The sequence below is a fragment of the Odontesthes bonariensis genome, chromosome 6, assembly GCF_027942865.1.
Source record: "Odontesthes bonariensis isolate fOdoBon6 chromosome 6, fOdoBon6.hap1, whole genome shotgun sequence".
Classification (NCBI taxonomy): Eukaryota; Metazoa; Chordata; class Actinopteri; order Atheriniformes; family Atherinopsidae; genus Odontesthes; species Odontesthes bonariensis.
In genome coordinates, this window is record NC_134511.1 from 1406233 (window position 1) to 1430562 (window position 24330).

General features: G+C 44.1%; 1 protein-coding gene across 2 annotated transcripts; it reads right to left on the reverse strand.

The window, feature by feature from the left end:
• Window positions 1–1702: 1702 nt before the first annotated feature.
• ddx31 (DEAD (Asp-Glu-Ala-Asp) box polypeptide 31) lies at window positions 1703–23848 on the reverse strand. 2 transcript variants are annotated; one of them, XM_075468885.1, is made up of 20 exons: window positions 23776–23848; window positions 22942–23057; window positions 22737–22846; window positions 18817–18892; window positions 18654–18697; window positions 16796–16866; window positions 14082–14191; window positions 13957–13998; window positions 12879–12943; window positions 12550–12669; window positions 12330–12436; window positions 9865–10085; window positions 9624–9770; window positions 9488–9547; window positions 9164–9214; window positions 7893–8032; window positions 6206–6290; window positions 3348–3459; window positions 3019–3241; window positions 1703–2101 (listed from the first exon to the last, which is right to left on the reverse strand). In XM_075468885.1, the coding sequence occupies exons 2-20, from the start codon at window positions 23047–23049 to the stop codon at window positions 1984–1986; spliced, it is 2010 nt and encodes a 669-aa protein (XP_075325000.1). In that variant the 5' UTR covers window positions 23050–23057; window positions 23776–23848; the 3' UTR covers window positions 1703–1983. The 2 variants fall into 2 exon arrangements, with proteins under 2 accessions (XP_075325000.1, XP_075324999.1); XM_075468884.1 differs by having other exon boundaries at window positions 22737–22849.
• Between the last annotated feature and the right edge of the window lie 482 nt (window positions 23849–24330).

The following is a 24330-nucleotide window of genomic DNA, read 5'->3' on the forward strand; positions in this document are numbered from 1 at the left end:
CTCATCCAACAGCTCCAAACAGACTTGTGATGGCTGCCTTCCATGAAACCTGATTCCACCAACATGCATGTTAGTGATTAGCAACATCATCGATTAGCATGTAGCATGTAAACAATATAAAAAATACAAACACACGGATCCCATTGGTCGCATTAACTCAGAGGTGAGTGAGAAAGATGATTACTTTGAGTTCTTTTAAACCCATTTTTAAATGACGACTGTATGAAATAACAAAAAAAAAATTCTATTAACAAATCCTTTATCCGAGTCAAAATTATTCTGCTTAAACTATATACCTGCCACTGATGGCAGCTACATCTCACCTGCAGTAGACCGCACTTAGAGTGTATCAGTTTGGAGAATCAGAAGTATTTAGGACATGCATGCTAAGCAGCTAAAGCTAAAGAGCTAAAGCTAAGGAGCTAAAGCCAAAGAGCTAAATCCAAAGAGCTAAAGCCAAAGCTAAGGAGCTAAAGCTAAGGAGCTAAAGCTGAAGAGCTAAAGCTGAAGAGCTAAAGCTGAAGAGCTAAAGCTGAAGAGCTAAAGCCAAAGAGCTAAAGCCAAAGCTAAGGAGCTAAAGCTGAAGAGCTAAATCCAAAGAGCTAAAGCCAAAGCTAAGGAGCTAAAGCTAAGGAGCTAAAGCCAAAGAGCTAAATCCAAAGAGCTAAAGCCAAAGCTAAGGAGCTAAAGCTGAAGAGCTAAAGCTGAAGAGCTAAAGCCAAAGAGCTAAAGCCAAAGAGCTAAAGCCAAAGAGCTAAAGCCAAAGCTAAGGAGCTAAAGCTGAAGAGCTAAATCCAAAGAGCTAAAGCCAAAGCTAAGGAGCTAAAGCTAAGGAGCTAAAGCCAAAGAGCTAAATCCAAAGAGCTAAAGCCAAAGCTAAGGAGCTAAAGCTAAGGAGCTAAAGCTGAAGAGCTAAAGCCAAAGAGCTAAAGCCAAAGCTAAGGAGCTAAAGCTGAAGAGCTAAAGCTAAAGAGCTAAAGATAAGGAGCTAAAGCCAAAGAGCTAAAGCTAAGGAGCTAAAGCTGAAGAGCTAAAGCTAAGGAGCTAAAGCTGAAGAGCTAAAGCCAAAGAGCTAAAGCCAAAGCTAAGGAGCTAAAGCTGAAGAGCTAAAGCTAAAGAGCTAAAGATAAGGAGCTAAAGCCAAAGAGCTAAAGCTAAGGAGCTAAAGCTGAAGAGCTAAAGCTAAGGAGCTAAAGCTGAAGAGCTAAAGCTAAGGAGCTAAAGCTGAAGAGCTAACTCTAAGGAGCTAAAGCTGAAGAGCTAAAGCTTAAGAGCTAAAGCTAAGGAGCTAAAGCTAAGGAGCTGGAGCCTAAGGGAGAGAAAATAGGGCCAAGCGATTGTGAGGTCTGACTTTTTCCTGGAGAACCATTTTATGATTTAAATGTATTACTCTGTTGAACGCATATTGTTCTGAGAAGCAAAACGCTTTATTTTTTAAACCCCAGCCAACTAGCCGGACTACCTTCATCAACACCAAAACGAGGCTGAACTCTGCTCACAGGACGCAGCATGTTCACCATCAGCAGCTGAACCAGATGTTAGAAACGGTCAGAGTTAAAGCAGCGTTTTTAACCCGTTTGGATCATAAAGAAACTAAATGTGGAACCTTCCAGCTGGTTTTATTCACACAGAACCAAACACACTGAAGGTCCAGTTCACTGGTCCGGTTTTTGCTTTGGAACAGAACCACTGAAAACCAATAAGAAGTCAAAGTTTTATTCTCAAAGTCACTTCACAAACAGAAACCAGTCAACAGCTGGGGTCAGAGGCCGCGCCCACAAAGCCCGGGTGGGGTCACATGGTTCCTGCTGGACCTCATTCTTTGGTTCTTTGTGCTTCTTCCTTAAATGTTTCTGTAAAATCCTGAAGACAAACTGAAGCTCCTTTCCTCTCAGGTGGAACTCCATCTTTAATCTGCAGGTTTTCAGCCTGAAACTCATCCGTAAATTCACCGTCTCAGGTTAAAAACGCGTCCGTCTGCAGCTACTCGTCCTCCGACCGACTCAACTTCTTCTTCTTCTTCTTGGCAGCGTCTGCGGCCTCCAACCCGCTGGAGAACTCGGACCGGACCAGTCTGGCCTCCCTCTGACCCGGATGAAACCTGTGGAGTTAAAGACTTATTCTGTCAGATGAAACTCTTTTAAATGCTTTTTGCACCAAATAAAGAACTAAAGTGAAAACTGAAAAGATTCAGGTTCTTAGAAACCAGCTCACTGAGGTCCTGAATCCGTCTGAATCTGACCGAGGACTTAATTCAGTTATTGCTGCTTCAGAGACGATGGACACTTCCTGTTAGCTGCGTGAGCTAACGGTCAAACGCTTCCTGTTAGCTGCGTGAGCTAACAGCCAAACGCTTCCTGTTAGCTGCGTGAGCTAACGGCCAAACGCTTCCTGTTAGCTGCGTGAGCTAACGGCCAAACGCTTCCTGTTAGCTGCGTGAGCTAACGGTCAAACGCTTCCTGTTAGCTGCGTGAGCTAACGGTCAAACGCTTCCTGTTAGCTGCGTGAGCTAACGGTCAAACGCTTCCTGTTAGCTGCGTGAGCTAACGGTCAAACGCTTCCTGTTAGCTGCGTGAGCTAACGGTCAAACGCTTCCTGTTAGCTGCGTGAGCTAACGGTCAAACGCTTCCTGTTAGCTGCGTGAGCTAACGGTCAAACACTTCCTGTTAGCTGCGTGAGCTAACGGTCAAACGCTTCCTGTTAGCTGCGTGAGCTAACGGCCAAAAGCTTCCTGTTAGCTGCGTGAGCTAACGGCCAAACATTTCCTGTTAGCGACATGACCTAATGGCTAAACGCTTCCTGTTAGCTACATGAGCTAACGGCCAAACGGTTACTGTTAGCTGCGCGAGCTAACAGCCAAGCTAACGGCGTCACTGATACGGCGTTTTATTTCTTCAGTTTACTGGAACATGTTGAACATGAAGGCGCCTGCATTCGGGGATAATTCAGATCAAACACGGCTGTTATCTGGTGCTAATGTTCATCAGATTTCTGACGGACGCAGAAAGAGATGCTCACCTTTTCTTTCCAGCCATCTTGTTCTGGTTCTTGCCGGGACTCCCAGCGGGCTTCCTGTGCTCCTTGTTCTTGGCCCCGGGGCCGCCGGTGGAGGCCAGGCCCCTCGGAGCGTCTCTCAGGCCGAAGCTCTTGGCGGCGTGGCCCAGGTGGAGCGAGCGGATGTGGAAGATGTGTTTCAGGTGGGCGGGGTAGGTGGTGTAGGCCCGCAGGTAGGACTGCAGCGCTGATGACATCACAGGGGCAGGTCAGCCAATGAAACTACTTCATGATGCTAACGGTCACATGATGCTAACGGTCACATGATGCTAACGGTCACATGATGCACGTACCTTTCTTGGCGGCCTGCAGTGACGGAGCGTCGGAGTGGACCGAGTTCTCGAACTCTGTCTGGAGGACGGTGGCGCGTTCCCGGACTTCCTGCTCCAGAGCTTTGGATGAACTCTGATGGGACGCAGACAGCGTATCAATCACAGTGATCATCACCAATAAATCATCAAATCACCAATAAATCACCAACAAATCAGCAATAAAATCACTAAATCGTCAGTAAAAAAAAATAAAAATAAAAATCAGCAATAAATCTGATTCTGGAACACAGTTTAATCCGAGTTGTTGGTTAATGTTTAAGTCTCGACAAACGTTCCCTAAAAGAAGCTGTAAGACCTCATCAGACCAGAAGAATCCCACTTTTACCCCTAAAAACTGGACTGGAACCACCTTAAAAACCTCTCGGTTTGCTTCTCCATCAGTCGGCAAACAGAAACTGCTGTTAAAACGAAATGTTTGACAGATGCCAACAAACAGATCAGAGGAGGCTGCCGACTCCCAGGAGAGTCGACATTAAAAGCAAAATGTCTCCTGATTTCAGCTGAATAATAAGCAGCTGCATGGAAGCAGAGTTTCTCCTTTAAAGCTGGCAGACGGACACATGAAAGAACAGAAAAACTTGTTCATCAGCATCACAAACACCCCACGTGACTTCTGTAAACCAGCGTTCACGTTCAGAGGATTTAAATAAAGGTTCATTGAAATCTGCTGAATGTGTTCTGACAGTTTCACATCGGGCCGGTTACTGTGAAATCAGCTTAAATGGAACTGAGCCCAACTTTTACCCTCACTTCTGTTATTGTAAGCTGAACCTTTGTTTGTGCTGCCGAGGTTAAAGAAAAAACATCCATCCATCATCTTCTTATCTTCAGATATCTTTAGATGATTTAGAGCCAACTTAAATGCCTCAAGAACTCCGAAAAATCCAAAGAACACCCAAAGAGTAACAAAACCCACTGAAAGGTCAAAGAATCCCTGGAACAAGGCTAACTGCAAGGACCCCTGTGTTCAAAGGCCTTCAGAGAACCCTGAAGCAAAGAGCTAAAGCTAAAGTTAGAGCTAAAGCTAACTGTAAGGACCCCTGTGTTCAAAGGCCTTCAGAGAACCCTGAAGCAAAGAGCTAAAGCTAAAGTTAGAGCTAAAGCTAACTGTAAGGACCCCTGTGTTCAAAGGCCTTCAGAGAACCCTGAAGCAAAGAGCTAAAGCTAAAGTTAGAGCTAAAGCTAACTGTAAGGACCCCTGTGTTCAAAGGCCTTCAGAGAACCCTGAAGCAAAGAGCTAAAGCTAGAGTTAGAGCAAAAGCTAAAGGTAGAGTGTAAGTTAAAGTCAGAGTTAAAGTTAGCGTTAGAGTTAAAGTTAGAATTAGAGCTAAAGTTAGAGTTAAAGCTAAAGCTAAAGTTAGAGTTAAAGCTAAAGTTAGAGTTAAAGCTAAAGTTAGAGTTAAAGTTAGCGCTAGAGTTAGCATTAGAGTTAAAGTTAGAGCTAAAGCTAAAGTTAGCGTTAGAGTTAAAGTTAGAATTAGAGCTAAAGTTAGAGGTAAAGCTAAAGTTAGAGGTAAAGCTAAAGTTAGAGTGTAAGTTAGTTAGTTAAAGTTAGCGCTAGAGTTAGCATTAAAGTTAAAGTTAGAGCTAAAGCTAAAGTTAGAGCTAGAGTTAAAGTTAAAGTTAGAGCTAAAGTTAGAGGTAGAGTTAAAGTTAGAGCTAAAGTTAGAGGTAGTTAGAGTTAAAGTTAGAGCTAAAGTTAGAGTTAGAGCTAAAGTTAGAGTTAGAGTTAAAGTTAGAGTTAGAGCTAAAGTTAGAGTTAGAGCTAAAGTTAGAGTTAGAGCTAAAGTTAGAGTTAGAGCTAAAGTTAGAGTTAGAGCTAAAGTTAGAGTTAGAGGTAGAGTTAGAGCTAAAGGTAACGTTAGAGTTAAAGTTAGAGTTAGAGCTAAAGTTAGAGTTAGAGGTAGAGTTAGAGCTAAAGTTAGAGTTAGAGGTAGAGTTAGAGCTAAAGTTAAAGTTAGAGCTAAAGTTAGAGTTAAAGTTAGAGCTAAAGTTAGAGTTAAAGTTAGAGCTAAAGTTAGAGTTAGAGCTAAAGTTAGTTAGAGTTAAAGTTAGAGCTAAAGTCAGAGTTAGAGCTAAAGGTAACGTTAGAGTTAAAGTTAGAGTTAGAGCTAAAGTTAGAGTTAGAGGTAGAGTTAGAGCTAAAGTTAGAGCTAAAGTTAGAGCTAAAGCTAAAGGTAGAGTTAGAGTAAGAGTTAAAGTTAGAGCTAAAGTCAGAGTTAGAGCTAAAGGTAACGTTAGAGTTAAAGCTAAAGTTAACGTTAGAGTTAAAGTTAGAGCAAAAGTCAGAGTTAGAGCTAAAGGTAACGTTAGAGTTAAAGCTAAAGTTAACGTTAGAGTTAAAGTTAGAGCAAAAGTCAGAGTTAGAGCTAAAGGTAGCGTTAGAGTTAAAGTTAGAGCTAAAGTTAGAGTTAGAGTTAAAGTTAGAGCTAAAGTTAGAGCTAAAGCTAAAGGTAGAGTTAGAGTAAGAGTTAAAGTTAGAGCTAAAGTCAGAGTTAGAGCTAAAGGTAACGTTAGAGTTAAAGCTAAAGTTAACGTTAGAGTTAAAGTTAGAGCAAAAGTCAGAGTTAGAGCTAAAGGTAGCGTTAGAGTTAGCGTTAAACAAAGTCTCAAACTCTGAAACCACTAAAAACACTAAGAAGTCCTGGCGTCAGGTTTTCCTGAAGTCACCCGAAGGTTTTGTGAAAGCTATTAAAGACTGAGGATTTCCTTTTAATCTCCTGTGAAACCTCAAAATGCTAAAAAAAAAAAAAACCTGATTAAAAGCCTGGAACCACCTCACAGATCACGTTGGTCTCTGAAGGATGGAGGCAACCTACCTTACTGTGGTACTTGCCCCGCCCCTTGTAGGCGTCGTCCATCATGAGACTGGATAAAATCTTCTGTAACTTCATCTCTGATAGGCTGAAACACAAGAAACCAGCCCCGTCAGTGTCACTACATGCTACAGGTGGTGCTACAGGTGGTGCTACAGGTGGTGCTACAGGAGGTGCTACAGGTGGAGCTACAGGAGGTGCTACAGGTGGTGCTACAGGTGGAGCTACAGGAGGAGCTACAGGAGGTGCTACAGGTGGGGCTAGAGGAGGTGCTACAGGTGGTGCTACAGGAGGTGTTACAGGTGGTGCTCCAGGTGGTGCTACAGGTGGTGTTACAGGAGGTGCTACAGGAGGTGCTACAGGTGGAGCTACAGGAGGTGCTACAGGTGGAGCTACAGGAGGAGCTACAGGAGGTGCTACAGGTGGGGCTAGAGGAGGTGCTACAGGAGGTGCTACAGGTGGTGCTACAGGAGGTGTTACAGGTGGTGCTCCAGGTGGTGCTACAAGTGGTGTTACAGGTGGTGCTACAGGTGGTGTTACAAGTGGTGCTACAGGTGGTGCTACAGGTGGAGCTACAGGAGGCGCTACAGGAGGCGCTACAGGTGGTGCTACAGGAGGTGCTACAGGAGGTGCTACAGTTACAGCAGGTGCTACAGGTGGTGCTACAGGTGGAGCTACAGGAGGTGCTACAGCTATAGGTGGTGCTACAGGAGGTGCTACAGGTGGTGCTACAGGAGGTGCTACAGGAGGTGCTACAGGAGGTGCTACAGGTGGAGCTACAGGAGGAGCTACAGGAGGTGCTACAGGTGGGGCTAGAGGAGGTGCTACAGGAGGTGCTACAGGTGGTGCTACAGGAGGTGTTACAGGTGGTGCTACAGGAGGTGTTACAGGTGGTGCTCCAGGTGGTGCTACAAGTGGTGCTACAGGAGGTGTTACAGGTGGTGCTACAGGTGGTGCTACAGTTACAGCAGGTGCTACAGGTGGTGCTACAGGTGGAGCTACAGGAGGTGCTACAGCTATAGGTGGTGCTACAGGAGGTGCTACAGGTGGTGCTACAGCTACAGGTGGTGCTACAGGAGGTGCTACAGGTGGTGCTACAGGTGGTGCTACAGCTACAGGAGGTGCTACAGGAGGTGCTACAGGAGGTGCTACAGGTGGTGCTACAGGTGGAGCTACAGGAGGTGCTACAGGTGGAGCTACAGGAGGAGCTACAGGAGGTGCTACAGGTGGGGCTACAGGAGGTGCTACAGGAGGTGCTACAGGTGGTGCTACAGGAGGTGTTACAGGTGGTGCTCCAGGTGGTGCTACAAGTGGTGCTACAGGAGGTGTTACAGGTGGTGCTACAGGTGGTGTTACAAGTGGTGCTACAGGAGGTGCTACAGGTGGTGCTACAGGTGGAGCTACAGGAGGCGCTACAGGTGGTGCTACAGGAGGCGCTACAGGTGGTGCTACAGGAGGTGCTACAGGAGGTGCTACAGGTGGTGCTACAGGAGGTGCTACAGGAGGTGCTACAGTTACAGCAGGTGCTACAGGAGGTGCTACAGCTACAGGTGGTGCTACAGGTGGAGCTACAGGAGGTGCTACAGCTACAGGAGGTGCTACAGGAGGTGCTACAGGAGGTGCTACAGGTGGTGCTACAGGTGGAGCTACAGGTGGAGCTACAGGTGGAGCCAGCTGTCGGTCAACACACCTGATGTTGTGATTGGCCAGCTCGCTGATGAAGGCCATCTCAGCTGGGGTGAGGAAGAGGAGGCTGCTTCCTCGTTCTCCAATTCGAGCCGTCCGGCCGACGCGGTGAACGTATTCAGCTGTTGACGTGGGAGGAGTGAACTGCAAACACAAAGTTTACCTGTTACCTGAAGCTCGTCTGGACCAGGAGAACCCAGGAGAAGTCAGGAAAACCCAGGAGAACCCAGGAAAACCCAGGAAAACCCAGGAAAACCCAGGAGAACCCAGGAGAACCCAGGAGAACCCAGGAAAACCATGGAGAACCATGGAGAACCCAGGAGAACCCAGGAAAACCCAGGAAAACCCAGGAGAACCCAGGAAAACCCAGGAAAACCCAGGAAAACCGAGGAGAACCCAGGAGAACCCAGGAAAACCAAGGAGAACCATGGAGAACCCAGGAGAACCCAGGAGAACCCAGGAGAAGTCAGGTAAACCCAGGAGAACCCAGGAGAACCCAGGAAAACCCAGGAAAACCCAGGAGAACCATGGAGAACCATGGAGAACCCAGGAGAATCCAGGAGAATCCAGGAAAACCCAGGAGAACCCAGGAAAACCCAGGAGAACCCATGATAACCCAGGAGAACCCAGGAGAACCAAGGAAAACCCAGGAAAACCCAGGAGAACCCAGGAGAACCCAGGAGAACCCAGGAGAACCCAGGAAAACCCAGGAGAACCAAGGAGAACCAAGGAAACCCCAGGAGAACCCAGGAGAAACAAGGAAAACCCAGGAGAACCCAGGAAAACCCAGTAGAACCCAGGACAACCCAGGAAAACCCAGGAAAACCGAGGAGAACCCAGGAGAACCCAGGAAAACCCAGTAGAACCCAGGACAACCCAGGAAAACCCAGGAAAACCGAGGAGAACCCAGGAAAACCCAGGAGAACCCAGGAGAACCCAGGAGAACCAAGGAGAAACAAGGAAAACCCAGGAGAACTTAAAAGTGTGTTTGCACAACAAGTGTTATGGCACTTTCATTCATATGGCAGCACATTTAAAATAAAGCTAAATGCTAAAAGCTATACACTACTCTTGGATTCATTTTTGGATTCTGTGTACAAATGCGATTAATCGTGATTAATCAGGGAAATCATGTGATTAATTAGATTAAACATTTTAATCGTTGCCCAACCCTAGTTTAAACATACATGTAGCATTATCATACATTTAACTATAAAACGTACACCAGCTCAGAGTAAAACCCTTCAGGAAGGAGCTCTGGTAGCTGATATTTACCTGAATTATCCAGGTGACCTGAGGAAGGTCCAAGCCTCTGGCTGCTACATCCTGAAACAAACATCACACACGAACCTTTAGACAACGACACCGTACAGCAGCGAGTATTCGTGAAGGTGGAGAATGTTTCTCTGGAACAATAATCAGGCCCAGTTCCTGGGATTATGTTCGCGATCAGAAGAGAAACTCCCGAACTAATTACAGACCTGTTCAAGTCCTGTTGAGGTTTGACAAAGTTTTATTATTATCTGAACTAAGACAGTCTGACTGCGTGGTGTCTCATCAGGTGCGAATGTTTAGATGAACAGAGTTTAACTCACTGACCGTGCACAGCAGGACTCCAGAATGAGACGCCGCAAACCGCTGAAAGACCTCGGAGCGCTCCTGGTGAAGGAAACAAACAGCCTGAGAACACGAGTCGCTGAGCGGCAGGTAAACGGCGGCGGGGGGGGGGCGTTACCTCCTGCTTCATGTTGCCGTGTAAACGCAGAAAGCTGAGCTTGTGATTGGCCGACGGCCCGGAGAGGACGGAGGTGAGCAGCGAGTGGAGGAACTCGGTGACCTCGCAGCTCGAGACGAAGACGATGAGTTTGTTGTTCTGAGAAAACTGAAACAACAACGTGTCATATTTACCCGTTTAGGTTCAAACTTTTTCCCAGCTCACGTTGGGTGGAATCAGGGTTCGTTTTACTGATCTTCACCTTGCATTTGTCCAGGATGAAAGCAGCCAAGCAGACCAGTCTGATCTTACTGGGAACAACCACCACAAACTGCTTCAGAGCCTCTGGGACGGCAAAGCTCTCCGATTGGCCGGCTGCTTTGGGGTCGGAGGTTACTGTTGTGGTGAGGTCAGAGGAGGGAGCGCCAGAAACATGGATGCTGACCGGGTCCTTTAAACAGACGTCCGCTAATCGGCTCACACCTGAAACAAAAGGTGAAAGTCACAGTGTTCAACTGGTTGTTTTAGTGACAAAACTCACAGATGACAAAGAAACACTGGCTGTAACTACGGCAACACTGCCTGTAACTACGGCAACACTGCCTGTAACACTACAGAAACGCTGCCTGTAACTACAGAAACACTGCCTGTAACTACGGGAACACTGCCTGTAACTACGGAAACACTGCCTGTAACTACGGAAACACTGCCTGTAACACTACAGAAACACTGCCTGTAACTACGGAAACACTGCCTGTAACACTACAGAAACACTGCCTGTAACTACGGAAACACTGCCTGTAACACTACAGAAACACTGCCTGTAACTACGGAAACACTGCCTGTAACTACGGAAACACTGCCTGTAACTACGGAAACACTGCCTGTAACTACGGAAACACTGCCTGTAACTACGGAAACACTGCCTGTAACTACGGAAACACTGCCTGTAAAACTACGGAAACACTGCCTGTAACACTACGGAAACACTGCCTGTAACACTACGGAAACACTGCCTGTAACTACGGAAACACTGCCTGTAACACTACGGAAACACTGCCTGTAACTACGGAAACACTGCCTGTAACTACGGAAACACTGCCTGTAACTACGGAAACACTGCCTGTAACACTACGGAAACACTGCCTGTAACTACGGAAACACTGCCTGTAACACTACGGAAACACTGCCTGTAACTACGGAAACACTGCCTGTAACTACGGAAACACTGCCTGTAACTACGGAAACACTGCCTGTAACTACGGAAACGCTGCCTGTAACTACGGCAACGCTGCCTGTAACACTACAGAAACACTGCCTGTAACTACGGCAACACTGCCTGTAACTACGGCAACGCTGCCTGTAACTACGGAAACGCTGCCTGTAACTACGGAAACGCTGCCTGTAACTACGGAAAAACTGCCTGTAAAACTACGGAAACACTGCCTGTAACTACGGAAACACTGCCTGTAACACTACGGAAACACTGCCTGTAACACTACGGAAACACTGCCTGTAACACTACAGAAACACTGCCTGTAACACTACGGAAACACTGCCTGTAACACTACGGAAACACTGCCTGTAACACTACAGAAACACTGCCTGTAACACTACGGAAACACTGCCTGTAACACTACAGAAACACTGCCTGTAACACTACGGAAACACTGCCTGTAACACTACGGAAACACTGCCTGTAACACTACAGAAACACTGCCTGTAACTACGGAAACACTGCCTGTAACTACGGAAACACTGCCTGTAACTACGGAAACACTGCCTGTAACTACGGAAACACTGCCTGTAACTACAGAAACACTGCCTGTAACTACGGAAACACTGCCTGTAACTACGGCAACACTGCCTGTAACACTACGGAAACACTGCCTGTAACTACGGAAACACTGCCTGTAACACTACGGAAACACTGCCTGTAACTACGGAAACACTGCCTGTAACTACGGAAACACTGCCTGTAACTACGGAAACACTGCCTGTAACTACGGCAACACTGCCTGTAACTACGGCAACGCTGCCTGTAACTACGGCAACGCTGCCTGTAACTACGGAAACGCTGCCTGTAACACTACAGAAACACTGCCTGTAACTACGGCAACACTGCCTGTAACACTACAGAAACACTGCCTGTAACTACGGAAACACTGCCTGTAACTACGGAAACACTGCCTGTAACTACGGAAACGCTGCCTGTAACACTACAGAAACACTGCCTGTAACTACGGAAACGCTGCCTGTAACTACGGAAACGCTGCCTGTAACTACGGAAACGCTGCCTGTAACTACGGAAACACTGCCTGTAACTACGGCAACACTGCCTGTAACTACGGAAACGCTGCCTGTAACACTACAGAAACACTGCCTGTAACTACGGAAACGCTGCCTGTAACTACGGAAACGCTGCCTGTAACTACGGAAACGCTGCCTGTAACTACGGAAACGCTGCCTGTAACTACGGAAAAACTGCCTGTAAACCACGGAAACACTGCCTGTAACCACGGAAACACTGCCTGTAACCACGGAAACACTGCCTGTAACCACGGAAACACTGGCTGTAACCACGGAAACACTGCCTGTAACCACGGAAACACTGGCTGCAACCACGGAAACACCTGCCTGCCTGTAGCTACGGAAACACTGCCCCCTACAGGCAGAAACTAGTCGGATGCCATGGGGCCTCGGCCCTGAAGTTTATCTTGGCCTTACTGTTGGTCAGTGTTGCAGACAGCAGGACGTTCTGGCGAGCCGGTCCTGTAGAGTTCAGACTGTTTAATATGACGGTCAGATCCTTCTCAAAGCCCAGGTCCAACGTCCTGCAGGCAGATGTGGAGACGGTGAACAACACAAACTTTCATCCTGCGTCAGTCCAAACGGGTTCAGAGCTGAACTCAACGTGCACACGTCTGTGATAATAACGCTAACTCACCGGTCGGCCTCGTCCAGAATCAGCCAGCGGACGGCGCTGAAGGCGATGCTCAGCGTGTTTTTGATGTGATCGACCAGACGGCCGGGAGTCGACACCAGGATGTTGATTCCTTTTCGAATCCTGAAGTGAGAGAATACTTTACGGGACGTTCACACGATTCCCTGTCAGTCAGTTTCTATCAGCTGGTTTCTCAGTCGGAGCAGAAATACTTTAAACCCACAATCAGTAAATGCAGCGTTTAAAAACACAATGTCTGATTGTCTGAAAACGCAGCTCTGTGAGCAGGTTTCTGATGCAGGAAACAGGAAAAGAGCAAACAGAAACCCTACCTGGCCTTCTCTGCCTTCCTCTTCTCTCCCCCCATCAGCACACCTGGGACGATCCAGGTGAACGGCTGCAGCGACAGAAACACAACTTCATGTTGGAGAACATCAGTTCAGCACTGAGCTGTGAGCTCGGCCTGATTTTAACTGGCAACAACAACATTACTGTTGAAAACAAAGATTACTTCATCAGGAGTTTCCTACGGAAGCCCGGAGCGGACGTGGTGCGTATGAACCTTTTTCTGATGGTTTTCGAGGCCACTTTTTCTCCCCAGTCCGCCCCTGTTTATATGTGTTTATGTGTGTTTATATGTGTTTCTGGCAAAGGTTTTTACCCCTTTTCATTGAGAACTGAATAAAGTAGCCTATGAATCAAACAAAGTTCTTCTTTGCACAAAGCTTTGCACGGCCTGGTCCCCTCAGCTGGTCCCTGAGGTGTAAACGCCTGCTGAGCTGCAGCCGAGCCGGCCGTCTCATTAACCCTAATCCCTGATAGGGGACATTTTTCTCCACTTGGGGTGAACTTTCTCCTCTAATTTCACACTGTAGATAGTGATACTCGTCATATTTGGTCCAGTTGTGCATTTTTTACTATTTTTTCAAATTTCAAACACACATCAGATACAATGCAATTTTTCATTGTGTAGAAAAAAAACTTCATTTCTGAAAAGGGACATTTTTGTCCCTTTTTAAAACGACCTAAAAACATCATATTAAATTTTTTTCAACTTTTTTTTCATAAATCTTTTAGTCCACTTCAGTTCTGATCATAGTCACCAAGTTTTCAATTATTTAAAAAAAAAAAAAAATAACCCTTTAGATGCCAATTTGAACTTTTTAGCCCAAATTTTAAGCCTTTAGGTGCCAGCATTTTCAAAATATGGAATGCAAAGTGGAATTATTGAGTAGGGATGATTATGGTCTGGGATATGTCAATGATTAGCAACAACATTGATTTTTTAGGGATTTTAATATTTTTTGTTATGCCTGATTTAAAATAAAAAACTCCTTCATTTCTGAAAAGGGACGTTTTTTGTCCCCTTTTACATTACGTAGACTATGAAATCTTCAGGGGGCCGATTACCTTTAGAAGCTTCTGGAAGGTCTGGAAGGTCTGCTGTGCGAGCTGATGGCAGCAGGAGAGGGAATCAGTCAGAGAGCAGACAGGTGAAGCTACAAACAGTTTTAAATGTAGAGAACAGAACGAACCTCTCTGGTGGGGACGATGACGAGCGCCAGAGGCCCGTCGGCCCTGCTGACCTTGGGCTGAATGCACTGAAGACTCTGAACCAGCGGGACGGCGTAGCACAGAGTCTTACCTGCAGACAAAGAGCAACCCTCAATAAGACCACACCATCTATGAAACTCATTGCTTTTTTATTTAGCTACTTTAACTGTGTAGCTGTAAAGATGCCGGTTAGGAGTTAAACTCATAATACGGCAGCCATTTTAGAATAGAAGTACTTTATTCATCCCAGCTGGGAAATTACTTTGCAGTTGCAGCATACAGACATAAATAAAATTAAATGGAATATAAAAATGCTATAAAATGTAAAAATACCGTAAAATATAAATGCAACTTAAAAGCAGAACTAGCAGAGATTCAGTTCGGAATGTATATAAATATGTAGATATGTATATGTAAAATATGTACAGCAAAATGTGCAACAAGTGCAGTTGTGCCAAATTGAAATTACCATAATGAGCATAATTAGTGCAGAACAATGATTAACTGTTATTATACAGAGTGATGGCATGTGGCAGGAAAGATTTCCTGTATTTGGCTGGGTAATTTGCTCCCAAAGGCGGCTCCTGATGTGAAAAATGCCAGAGTTGGACACTGAAAAGCCAACAATAGGAAATGGGAAACTAATGTTTAAAGCCCGATTTATACTTCAGCCCATTAAGATGGGACCGCCATAACAGCTGCCACCGCCATGAGCATTTAAACTTGCTACGTTGGGTACTGACGACAGTCCACAGTTAGGAAGCGGTAAAGCTAACATATTAGCTGTCCTCTGGTGTTTCCTGTTTAGAGCAGCAATGGCTGCCCACAAAAAGTGTAAGTCAGCCTTAACCTGTAACCCACTGAGACAAACACTAACTCACTTGGTAATTAGCATGCTGTGGCTAGTACCTAGCATGTCGAGGATAGCAGCCATGTCTGTTAGCTAGTGTTCATAATACAGTTTTTGGCCAGATTAGTTTCAGAGTGAATTTATTTTGTATATTTGTTTAAGGCTTGAGCGTAAATGATTTTAGTTGCATGCGTCTGTTTAAAACAGAGTGAGCTATGGCAGCAGCTAACATCCACTGCTAGGCCTGTCAGCTAACCCTGACTGTTAGGTAGCCGCTAGCAAGCTAAAGCTTGTGGCTGCTAACAGCTGCTCACTTGCTCGACCAGTCAGCAGATAGTGCATTTCTAATATTGCTGAAAGCGACCGAAAGTGAGCACGTTGCCACTCAGAAACCTTCACCTGCATGCAGCTGCGCATGCTAGCAGCTGTTGGAGCGGCAGGATAACTTGACTGACCCAAGCTTTTCATTTCATCAGCTTCTGACAGCACATGTACATCAGCTGTACTGCCTCACCCAGCAAACAGTCGGTTAACACATAAAAAGGTCATACGGACGCGTTCACAAGGTTAAAAACTAGACTTTTTAGCAGACAAGAACTTTATCAGCTTTCACACATTACAGTAAAATATCTACCAGGTGTCATGTTTACATCTGTGGGCTAATCTGACCAGCACAGTGGGTTGTGAACCTCTTCATACTGGCTGGTAGCCACAACATGCTACAGACCAGCCAAGACGTGCCAATTAACAGCTGAGTCAAAGGCTGTGTTCCAAACCACATACTTCTTCTATCATTTACATACTGCAGTATGTAGTATGGAAGTATGTAGTATGCAGTATGAAGTATGTAAGTATGTAGTATGTAGTATGCAGTATGAAGTATGTAAGTATGTAGTATGCAGTATCTAGTATGCAGTATGTAGTATGCAGTATGTAGTATGCAGTATGTAGTATGTAAGTATGCAGTATGTAAGTATGCAGTATGAAGTATGGAAGTATGTAGTGTGCAGTATGTAGTATATAGTATGCAGTATGAAGTATGTAGTATGCAGTATGTAAGTATGCAGTATGAAGTATGGAAGTATGTAGTATGCAGTATGTAAGTATGTAGTATGTAGTATATAGTATGCAGTATGAAGTATGTAGTATGCAGTATGTAAGTATGCAATATGTAGAATGCAGTATGAAGTATGGAAGTATGTAGTATGCAGTATGTAAGTATGTAGTATGTAAGTATGCAGTATGTAGTATGTAAGTATGCAGTATGTAAGTATGCAGTATGGAAGTATGTAGTATGTAAGTATGCAGTATGTAAGTATGCAGTATGCAGTATGTAGTATGCAGTATGGAAGTATGCAGTATGGAAGTATGTAGTATGTAAGTATGCAGTATGTAAGTATGCAGTATGTAAGTATGCAGTATGCAGTATGCAGTATGTAGTATGCAGTATGTAGTATGTAAGTATACAGTATGCAGTATGTAGTATGAAAGTATGTAGTATGTAGTTTGCAGTATGCAGTATGTAGTATGCAGTATGCAGTATGCAGTATGTAGTATGAAAGTATGTAGTATGAAAGTATGTAGTATGAAAGTATGTAGTATGAAAGTATGTAGTATGAAAGTATGTAGTATGTAGTTTGCAGTATGCAGTATGCAGTATGCAGTAGGCAGTATGCAGTATGCAGTATTTGCGTCCTAATCTGTGGCTGTTAGACACATGAGTTGTGGGCCAATCAGGAGCCGCCTGTGGACAGAAAACAGCCTCCACTAGCTTCTCATTGGTCCTAATTTTGACCCATATCGCCCACCGTTGTATCGGCCGTCGCAGGTGTGCTGATGTCTCACCTGAACCCGTCTGAGATCGAACGACGGCGTCTTGTCCTGACAGGAGAGCTGGGATGGTCTGCTTCTGAACACTGGACACACACATTAACAGAACCAGTGTGTGTGTGTGTGAACTAGTTTTCCCACATTGTGGGGACCACACACTCCTGCCGACCGTATGAAGGTCCCCAGATTTCCCAGAGATTCAGTTCAGGTGTTCAGACGAGACACTACAGGTGAATAGGGTAATATTCTAAAATAATAGATATCACCATGAAACTTCCTCAGTTGATTACTTATACAAGTATGAAAAAAAATGTATTACAAGTTTTAGAAATTCAAATACAAGCTCAATAAAATACAATAAAAGATCTTTTTCTTTGAAAGTTGTGGTGTTTTGGGGCATTTTCGGAGCGTCAGAGTCCACCACGTGATGCGTCTGAGCGAATCACGTTAGCAGAAACGAACAGCAGCCAATGAGATTTCGTCATTAGCTATAAATCCGCCTTTAGACATTCACGATTGGTTACTGACAGAAAGGAAGTGCCGTTATTTGGGTTTCATATCTTTGTGCAAGAGATTCAGAGCTTTCCAACGACACTGGTCATGACAGACTTCAGTAAACAGACGAAGCTCGGCATGGCGCGTTGGAATGCTAACTTTTTGGTCAAATCGGGCGAAACATACTGCAGCGAATAAACAAAATGTTATAAAATAAACATTTTAATTTATGTTTTCAACATTTTCTTTATAGCAGGTTGAAAGAACACATGTTGAAGGAGTAGACTGGCCCAAAATCTCAAAATTGACCCCTGCATGAAGAATCACTGTTTTTGCCGGCCGTGTCTCGCCTTAAAGGGGAACTCCGGGGCATTTGAAGCGCGTTTCCATTGCTAGAGGTTGTCAAATACTGACAGTAGGACACAGAGAGGTGCAAATCTGCGCTCCCTGTGTGGAGATTGCGCGGTTCGCACACCCTGTCATGCGAGGCTAATACGTGGTGGCTAAGGGGCAAGCGCTAACCCTTCCACGTAAAACAACAACTTGCACACTGCAGAAACGTCACACCACTTTATAAACCATCCGACAATAAAGTCACAAGCCTTACCATCAAAACCATATGCATGGTTCTCACATTACTGGCATGGGGACGTTACAAAACAACTTTATAAACAGCATGTAACTCACCGGCTGGTTGTAGGCTCGCGCATGTGAAAGCCCAAAAGAGTCGATGGACGATAATCCCATATACAAAACAATTATCTTCTCTAGAAAAACTGCGTTCAAGTATTTAAAACATTACAACAATATTACTGGGCATGTATTGTTATAATGTTTTAAATACTTGAACGCAGTTTTTCTAGAGAAAATAATTGTTTTGTATATGGGATTATCGTCCATCGACTCTTTTGGGCTTTCACATGCGCGAGCCTAAAACCAGCCGGTGAGTTACATGCTGTTTATAAAGTTGTTTTGTAACGTCCCCATGCCAGTAATGTGAGAACCATGCATATGGTTTTGATGGTAAGGCTTGTGACTTTATTGTCGGATGGTTTATAAAGTGGTGTGACGTTTCTGCAGTGTGCAAGTTGTTGTTTTACGTGGAAGGGTTAGCACTTGCCCCTTAGCCACCACGTATTAGCCTCGCATGACACGCTGTGCGAACAGCGCGATCTCCACACAGGGAGCACAGATTTGCACCTGTCTGTGTCCTACTGTCAGTATTTGACAACCTCTAGCAATGGAAACGCGCTTCAAATGCCCCGGAGTTCCCCTTTAAAGCTTCAGAAAGTGATGAATTGTATTTGGATTACTGAGTGTGAGTCCCCATAACACCAGTCAGCTGGCTGTGTGTGTGTGTGTGTTTGTGTGGACTGACCTGGTCAGAGTGGAAACGTTTAGGACTTTGTTCAGTGTCGCCACCTGGTGGAGAGAAACAGCCAATCAGAACGCAGAACCCTCAAAGCTTCCGTTTGCTTTCTGCGTTTCTCACAATAAATCAGTCGATTTTAAATAAAAAGAACTGTGAGACAGTGTGTTACCAGGTGGGGGTGCAGGTGGAGGTCCGAGAACGAGTCCGAGGTGAAAATCTTCTCCTTCACCTGGGAGACGAGTGGCCTGAAGGAGGGAAAGACACACCAGTCTGAATATGAGTCTGAACAGGATCAATATGAGTCTGAACAGGATCAATATGACTCTGAACAGGATCAATATGACTCTGAACAGGATCAATATGACTCTGAACAGGATCAATATGACTCTGAACAGAATCAATATGACTCTGAACAGGATCAATATGACTCTGAACAGGATCAATATGACTCTGAACAGGATCAATATGACTCTGAACAGGATCAATATGACTCTGAACAGGATCAATATGAGTCTGAACAGAATCAATATGAGTCTGAACAGGATCAATATGAGTCTGAACAGGATCAATATGACTGAACAGGATCAATATGACTCTGAACAGGATCAATATGAGTCTGAACAGAATCAATATGACTCTGAACAGGATCAATATGACTCTGAACAGGATCAATATGACTCTGAACAGGATCAATATGACTCTGAACAGGATCAATATGAGTCTGAACAGGATCAATATGACTCTGAAAAGGATCAATATGACTCTGAACAGGATCAATATGAGTCTGAACAGAATCAATATGAGTCTGAACAGGATCAACATGAGTCTGAACAGGATCAATATGACTCTGAACAGGATCAATATGACTCTGAACAGGATCAATATGAGTCTGAACAGGATCAATATGACTCTGAACAGGATCAATATGACTCTGAACAGGATCAATATGAGTCTGAACAGAATCAATATGAGTCTGAACAGAATCAATATGAGTCTGAACAGGATCAATATGACTCTGAAAAGGATCAATATGACTCTGAACAGGATCAATATGAGTCTGAACAGAATCAATATGACTCTGAACAGGATCAATATGAGTCTGAACAGGATCAATATGACTCTGAACAGGATCAATATGAGTCTGAACAGAATCAATATGAGTCTGAACAGAATCAATATGAGTCTGAACAGGATCAATATGACTGAACAGGATCAATATGACTCTGAACAGGATCAATATGAGTCTGAACAGAATCAATATGACTCTGAACAGGATCAATATGACTCTGAACAGGATCAATATGACTCTGAACAGGATCAATATGACTCTGAACAGGATCAATATGACTCTGAACAGGATCAATATGAGTCTGAACAGAATCAACATGAGTCTGAACAGAATCAACATGACTGAACAGGATCAATATGACTCTGAACAGGATCAATATGACTCTGAACAGGATCAATATGACTCTGAACAGGATCAATATGAGTCTGAACAGAATCAATATGAGTCTGAACAGAATCAATATGAGTCTGAACAGGATCAATATGACTCTGAACAGGATCAATATGACTCTGAACAGGATCAATGACTCTGAACAGGATCAATATGACTCTGAACAGGATCAATATGAGTCTGAACAGAATCAATATGAGTCTGAACAGGATCAATATGACTCTGAAAAGGATCAATATGACTCTGAACAGGATCAATATGAGTCTGAACAGAATCAATATGACTCTGAACAGGATCAATATGACTCTGAACAGGATCAATATGAGTCTGAACAGGATCAATATGACTCTGAACAGGATCAATATGAGTCTGAACAGAATCAATATGAGTCTGAACAGAATCAATATGAGTCTGAACAGGATCAATATGACTGAACAGGATCAATATGACTCTGAACAGGATCAATATGAGTCTGAACAGAATCAATATGACTCTGAACAGGATCAATATGACTCTGAACAGGATCAATATGAGTCTGAACAGAATCAACATGAGTCTGAACAGAATCAACATGACTGAACAGGATCAATATGACTCTGAACAGGATCAATATGACTCTGAACAGGATCAATATGACTCTGAACAGGATCAATATGACTCTGAACAGAATCAACATGACTGAACAGGATCAATATGACTCTGAACAGGATCAATATGACTCTGAACAGGATCAATATGACTCTGAACAAGATCAATATGACTCTGAACAGGATCAATATGAGTCTGAACAGGATCAATATGACTCTGAACAGGATCAATATGAGTCTGAACAGAATCAATATGACTCTGAACAGGATCAATATGACTCTGAACAGGATCAATATGACTCTGAACAGGATCAATATGACTCTGAACAGGATCAATATGACTCTGAACAGGATCAATATGAGTCTGAACAGAATCAACATGAGTCTGAACAGAATCAACATGACTGAACAGGATCAATATGACTCTGAACAGGATCAATATGACTCTGAACAGGATCAATATGACTCTGAACAGGATCAATATGAGTCTGAACAGGATCAATATGACTCTGAACAGGATCAATATGACTCTGAACAGGATCAATATGAGTCTGAACAGAATCAACATGAGTCTGAACAGAATCAACATGACTGAACAGGATCAATATGACTCTGAACAGGATCAATATGACTCTGAACAGGATCAATATGACTCTGAACAGGATCAATATGACTCTGAACAGGATCAATATGACTCTGAACAGGATCAATATGACTCTGAACAGGATCAATATGAGTCTGAACAGAATCAATATGAGTCTGAACAGGATCAATATGACTCTGAAAAGGATCAATATGACTCTGAACAGGATCAATATGAGTCTGAACAGAATCAATATGACTCTGAACAGGATCAATATGACTCTGAACAGGATCAATATGAGTCTGAACAGGATCAATATGAGTCTGAACAGAATCAATATGAGTCTGAACAGAATCAATATGAGTCTGAACAGGATCAATATGACTGAACAGGATCAATATGACTCTGAACAGGATCAATATGAGTCTGAACAGAATCAATATGACTCTGAACAGGATCAATATGACTCTGAACAGGATCAATATGAGTCTGAACAGAATCAACATGAGTCTGAACAGAATCAACATGACTGAACAGGATCAATATGACTCTGAACAGGATCAATATGACTCTGAACAGGATCAATATGACTCTGAACAGGATCAATATGACTCTGAACAGAATCAACATGACTGAACAGGATCAATATGACTCTGAACAGGATCAATATGACTCTGAACAGGATCAATATGACTCTGAACAAGATCAATATGACTCTGAACAGGATCAATATGAGTCTGAACAGAATCAATATGAGTCTGAACAGAATCAATATGACTCTGAACAAGATCAATATGACTCTGAACATGATCAATATGAGTCTGAACAAGATCAATATGACTCTGAACAGAATCAACATGACTGAACAGGATCAATATGACTCTGAACAGAATCAACATGACTGAACAGGATCAATATGAGTCTGAACAGAATCAACATGACTGAACAGGATCAATATGACTCTGAACAGAATCAACATGACTGAACAGGATCAATATGACTCTGAACAGGATCAATATGACTCTGAACAGGATCAATATGACTGAACAGGATCAATATGACTCTGAACAAGATCAATATGACTCTGAACAGAATCAATATGAGTCTGAACAGAATCAATATGAGTCTGAACAGAATCAATATGACTCTGAACATGATCAATATGAGTCTGAACATGATCAATATGAGTCTGAACAAGATCAATATGAGTCTGAACATGATCAATATGAGTCTGAACAGAATCAATATGAGTCTGAACAGAATCAATATGACTCTGAACATGATCAATATGAGTCTGAACATGATCAATATGACTCTGAACATGATCAATATGAGTCTGAACATGATCAATATGAGTCTGAACAGGATCAATATGAGTCTGAACAGGATGAACAGAGCTGGACAAATCAATCGTCTGAAACATCAGCTTCCTGCTGGCTCAGCCAATCAGAGCAGAGCACCTGTGGACGTTGGGGATGTCGGGGTTGTGTTTAAACAGAGAAGAAGTCTTGATGCCGCCGCCGCCGCCGCGTCCACCTCTCAGCTCCTCCGGGGAGCTCAGCTTCCTCTTCTTCTGAAAAAATAAAATAAAATCAGGAAAACATCAAACAAACAGCCCGAGTGTGGCGTACGTGCGCGCGTACGTGCGTGCGTACGTGCACTCACTGAGGCCCATCGCTGCTGAGTCGTCAGACGATTCTTCGTGTTGGACGGTGGTGAAGACTCGCTGCTGCAGATGTTCAGGCACAGCTGGTCCCCTGCTGATGACATCATCGACACACCTGCGACACACACACACTCTGAGGTGTCTCCTGCATACTACGTACTGCATGCTACATACTATATACTACATACAGTATGCTACATACTATCCATACTATATACTACATACTTCATGCTACATACAGCATACTACATACTTCATACTGAACTGTGCTCACTTCACTCTCACCAAACTCCATTGAAAAAGTTTCAGATTTTGAGTTCGGCTCAGATTTAACAGCAGCTCCTGGTAACAGCTCAACATGCACGTGAGATTTTGGTTCCTGTGAAACTACGTCACTCAGCAGCTGTTGGACACCCGCACGGCGAACAGCAGCACGTGCACAGCACCTTTACCTGCATCTCGCAGGACAACACAAAGACGTCTGATTGGAGCAAAACGACAGAAACTCTGTTCAGGACGACGCGCTGTTTCTGGGACCGGAGCCGGATGAAAGTGTGACACCTGAGTAGGTGTTCGGGGTTCATTAACACGTGATTTTGCTCGAGCTTCACTGTCACGCGGGACGTGAAACGTTAAACCGGCGAATTCTGGACGGAGTTCGGCTCAACCAAAACACAAACACGTGCGTTTGTGCACGAGTGTGTGCGCGCGGGTCTCAGTGGAGGCTAAAGCTAGCCTGGAGCTAACAGCAGCCGCTTCCGGACTTTAAAAACGTTTCATAAATGTATGAAACACAATTTAAAAACAGAAAAATCCTAGAAGTCAAAACTCACCGTGAAACTATCCGGACACAGACACGCGCTGGAACTTCTTCCGGCTACGTCGCTGAAGCCCCGCCCCGTGAACAGCTGATGTTGCGGACATGCGCAGTAGTTCCGGGTCTTATACCCGTTGAGTCTGTAGCCAGGAGCCATAATCACCGTTTGCATGTTAAAAGTTGTATTTACGACATTTTCATCGAGATGTTTCAAGGCTTAAATACATTTTCAGTCTCCAACTGGAAGCCTTCATCACCAAAAAGTTTCTGTAATCACCCACAGCCCCCATTTCCGCCACAATAAAAATACACTTCTGGTTAGTTAGTTCCTGGTTATGTTCTGGTTAGTTAGTTCCTGGTTATGATCTGGTTAGTTAGTTAGTTCCTGGTTATGTTCTGGTTAATTAGTTCTTGGTTAGTTAGTTCCTGGTTATGATCTGGCAAGTTAGTTCCTGGTTATGTCCAGGTTAGTTAGTGCCTGGTTATGTTCAGGTTAGTTAGTTCCTGGTTATGTTCTGGTTAATTAGTTCTTGGTTAGTTAGTTCCTGGTTATGATCTGGTAAGTTAGTTC

What these genes read in the sequence shown, in the direction of transcription:
- ddx31 (XM_075468884.1), bottom strand. Translation starts at nt 23,049, where the DNA reads ATGATGTCATCAGCAGGGGACCAGCTGTGCCTGAACATCTGCAGCAGC. An exon ending in AACGTTTCCACTCTGACCAG is followed by an intron (nt 16,867 to 18,653) that starts GTCAGTCCACAC and finishes GTGTGTGTCCAG; the next exon opens with TGTTCAGAAGCAGACCATCC. An exon ending in CCTTCCAGAAGCTTCTAAAG is followed by an intron (nt 12,944 to 13,956) that starts GTAATCGGCCCC and finishes CTGTCGCTGCAG; the next exon opens with CCGTTCACCTGGATCGTCCC.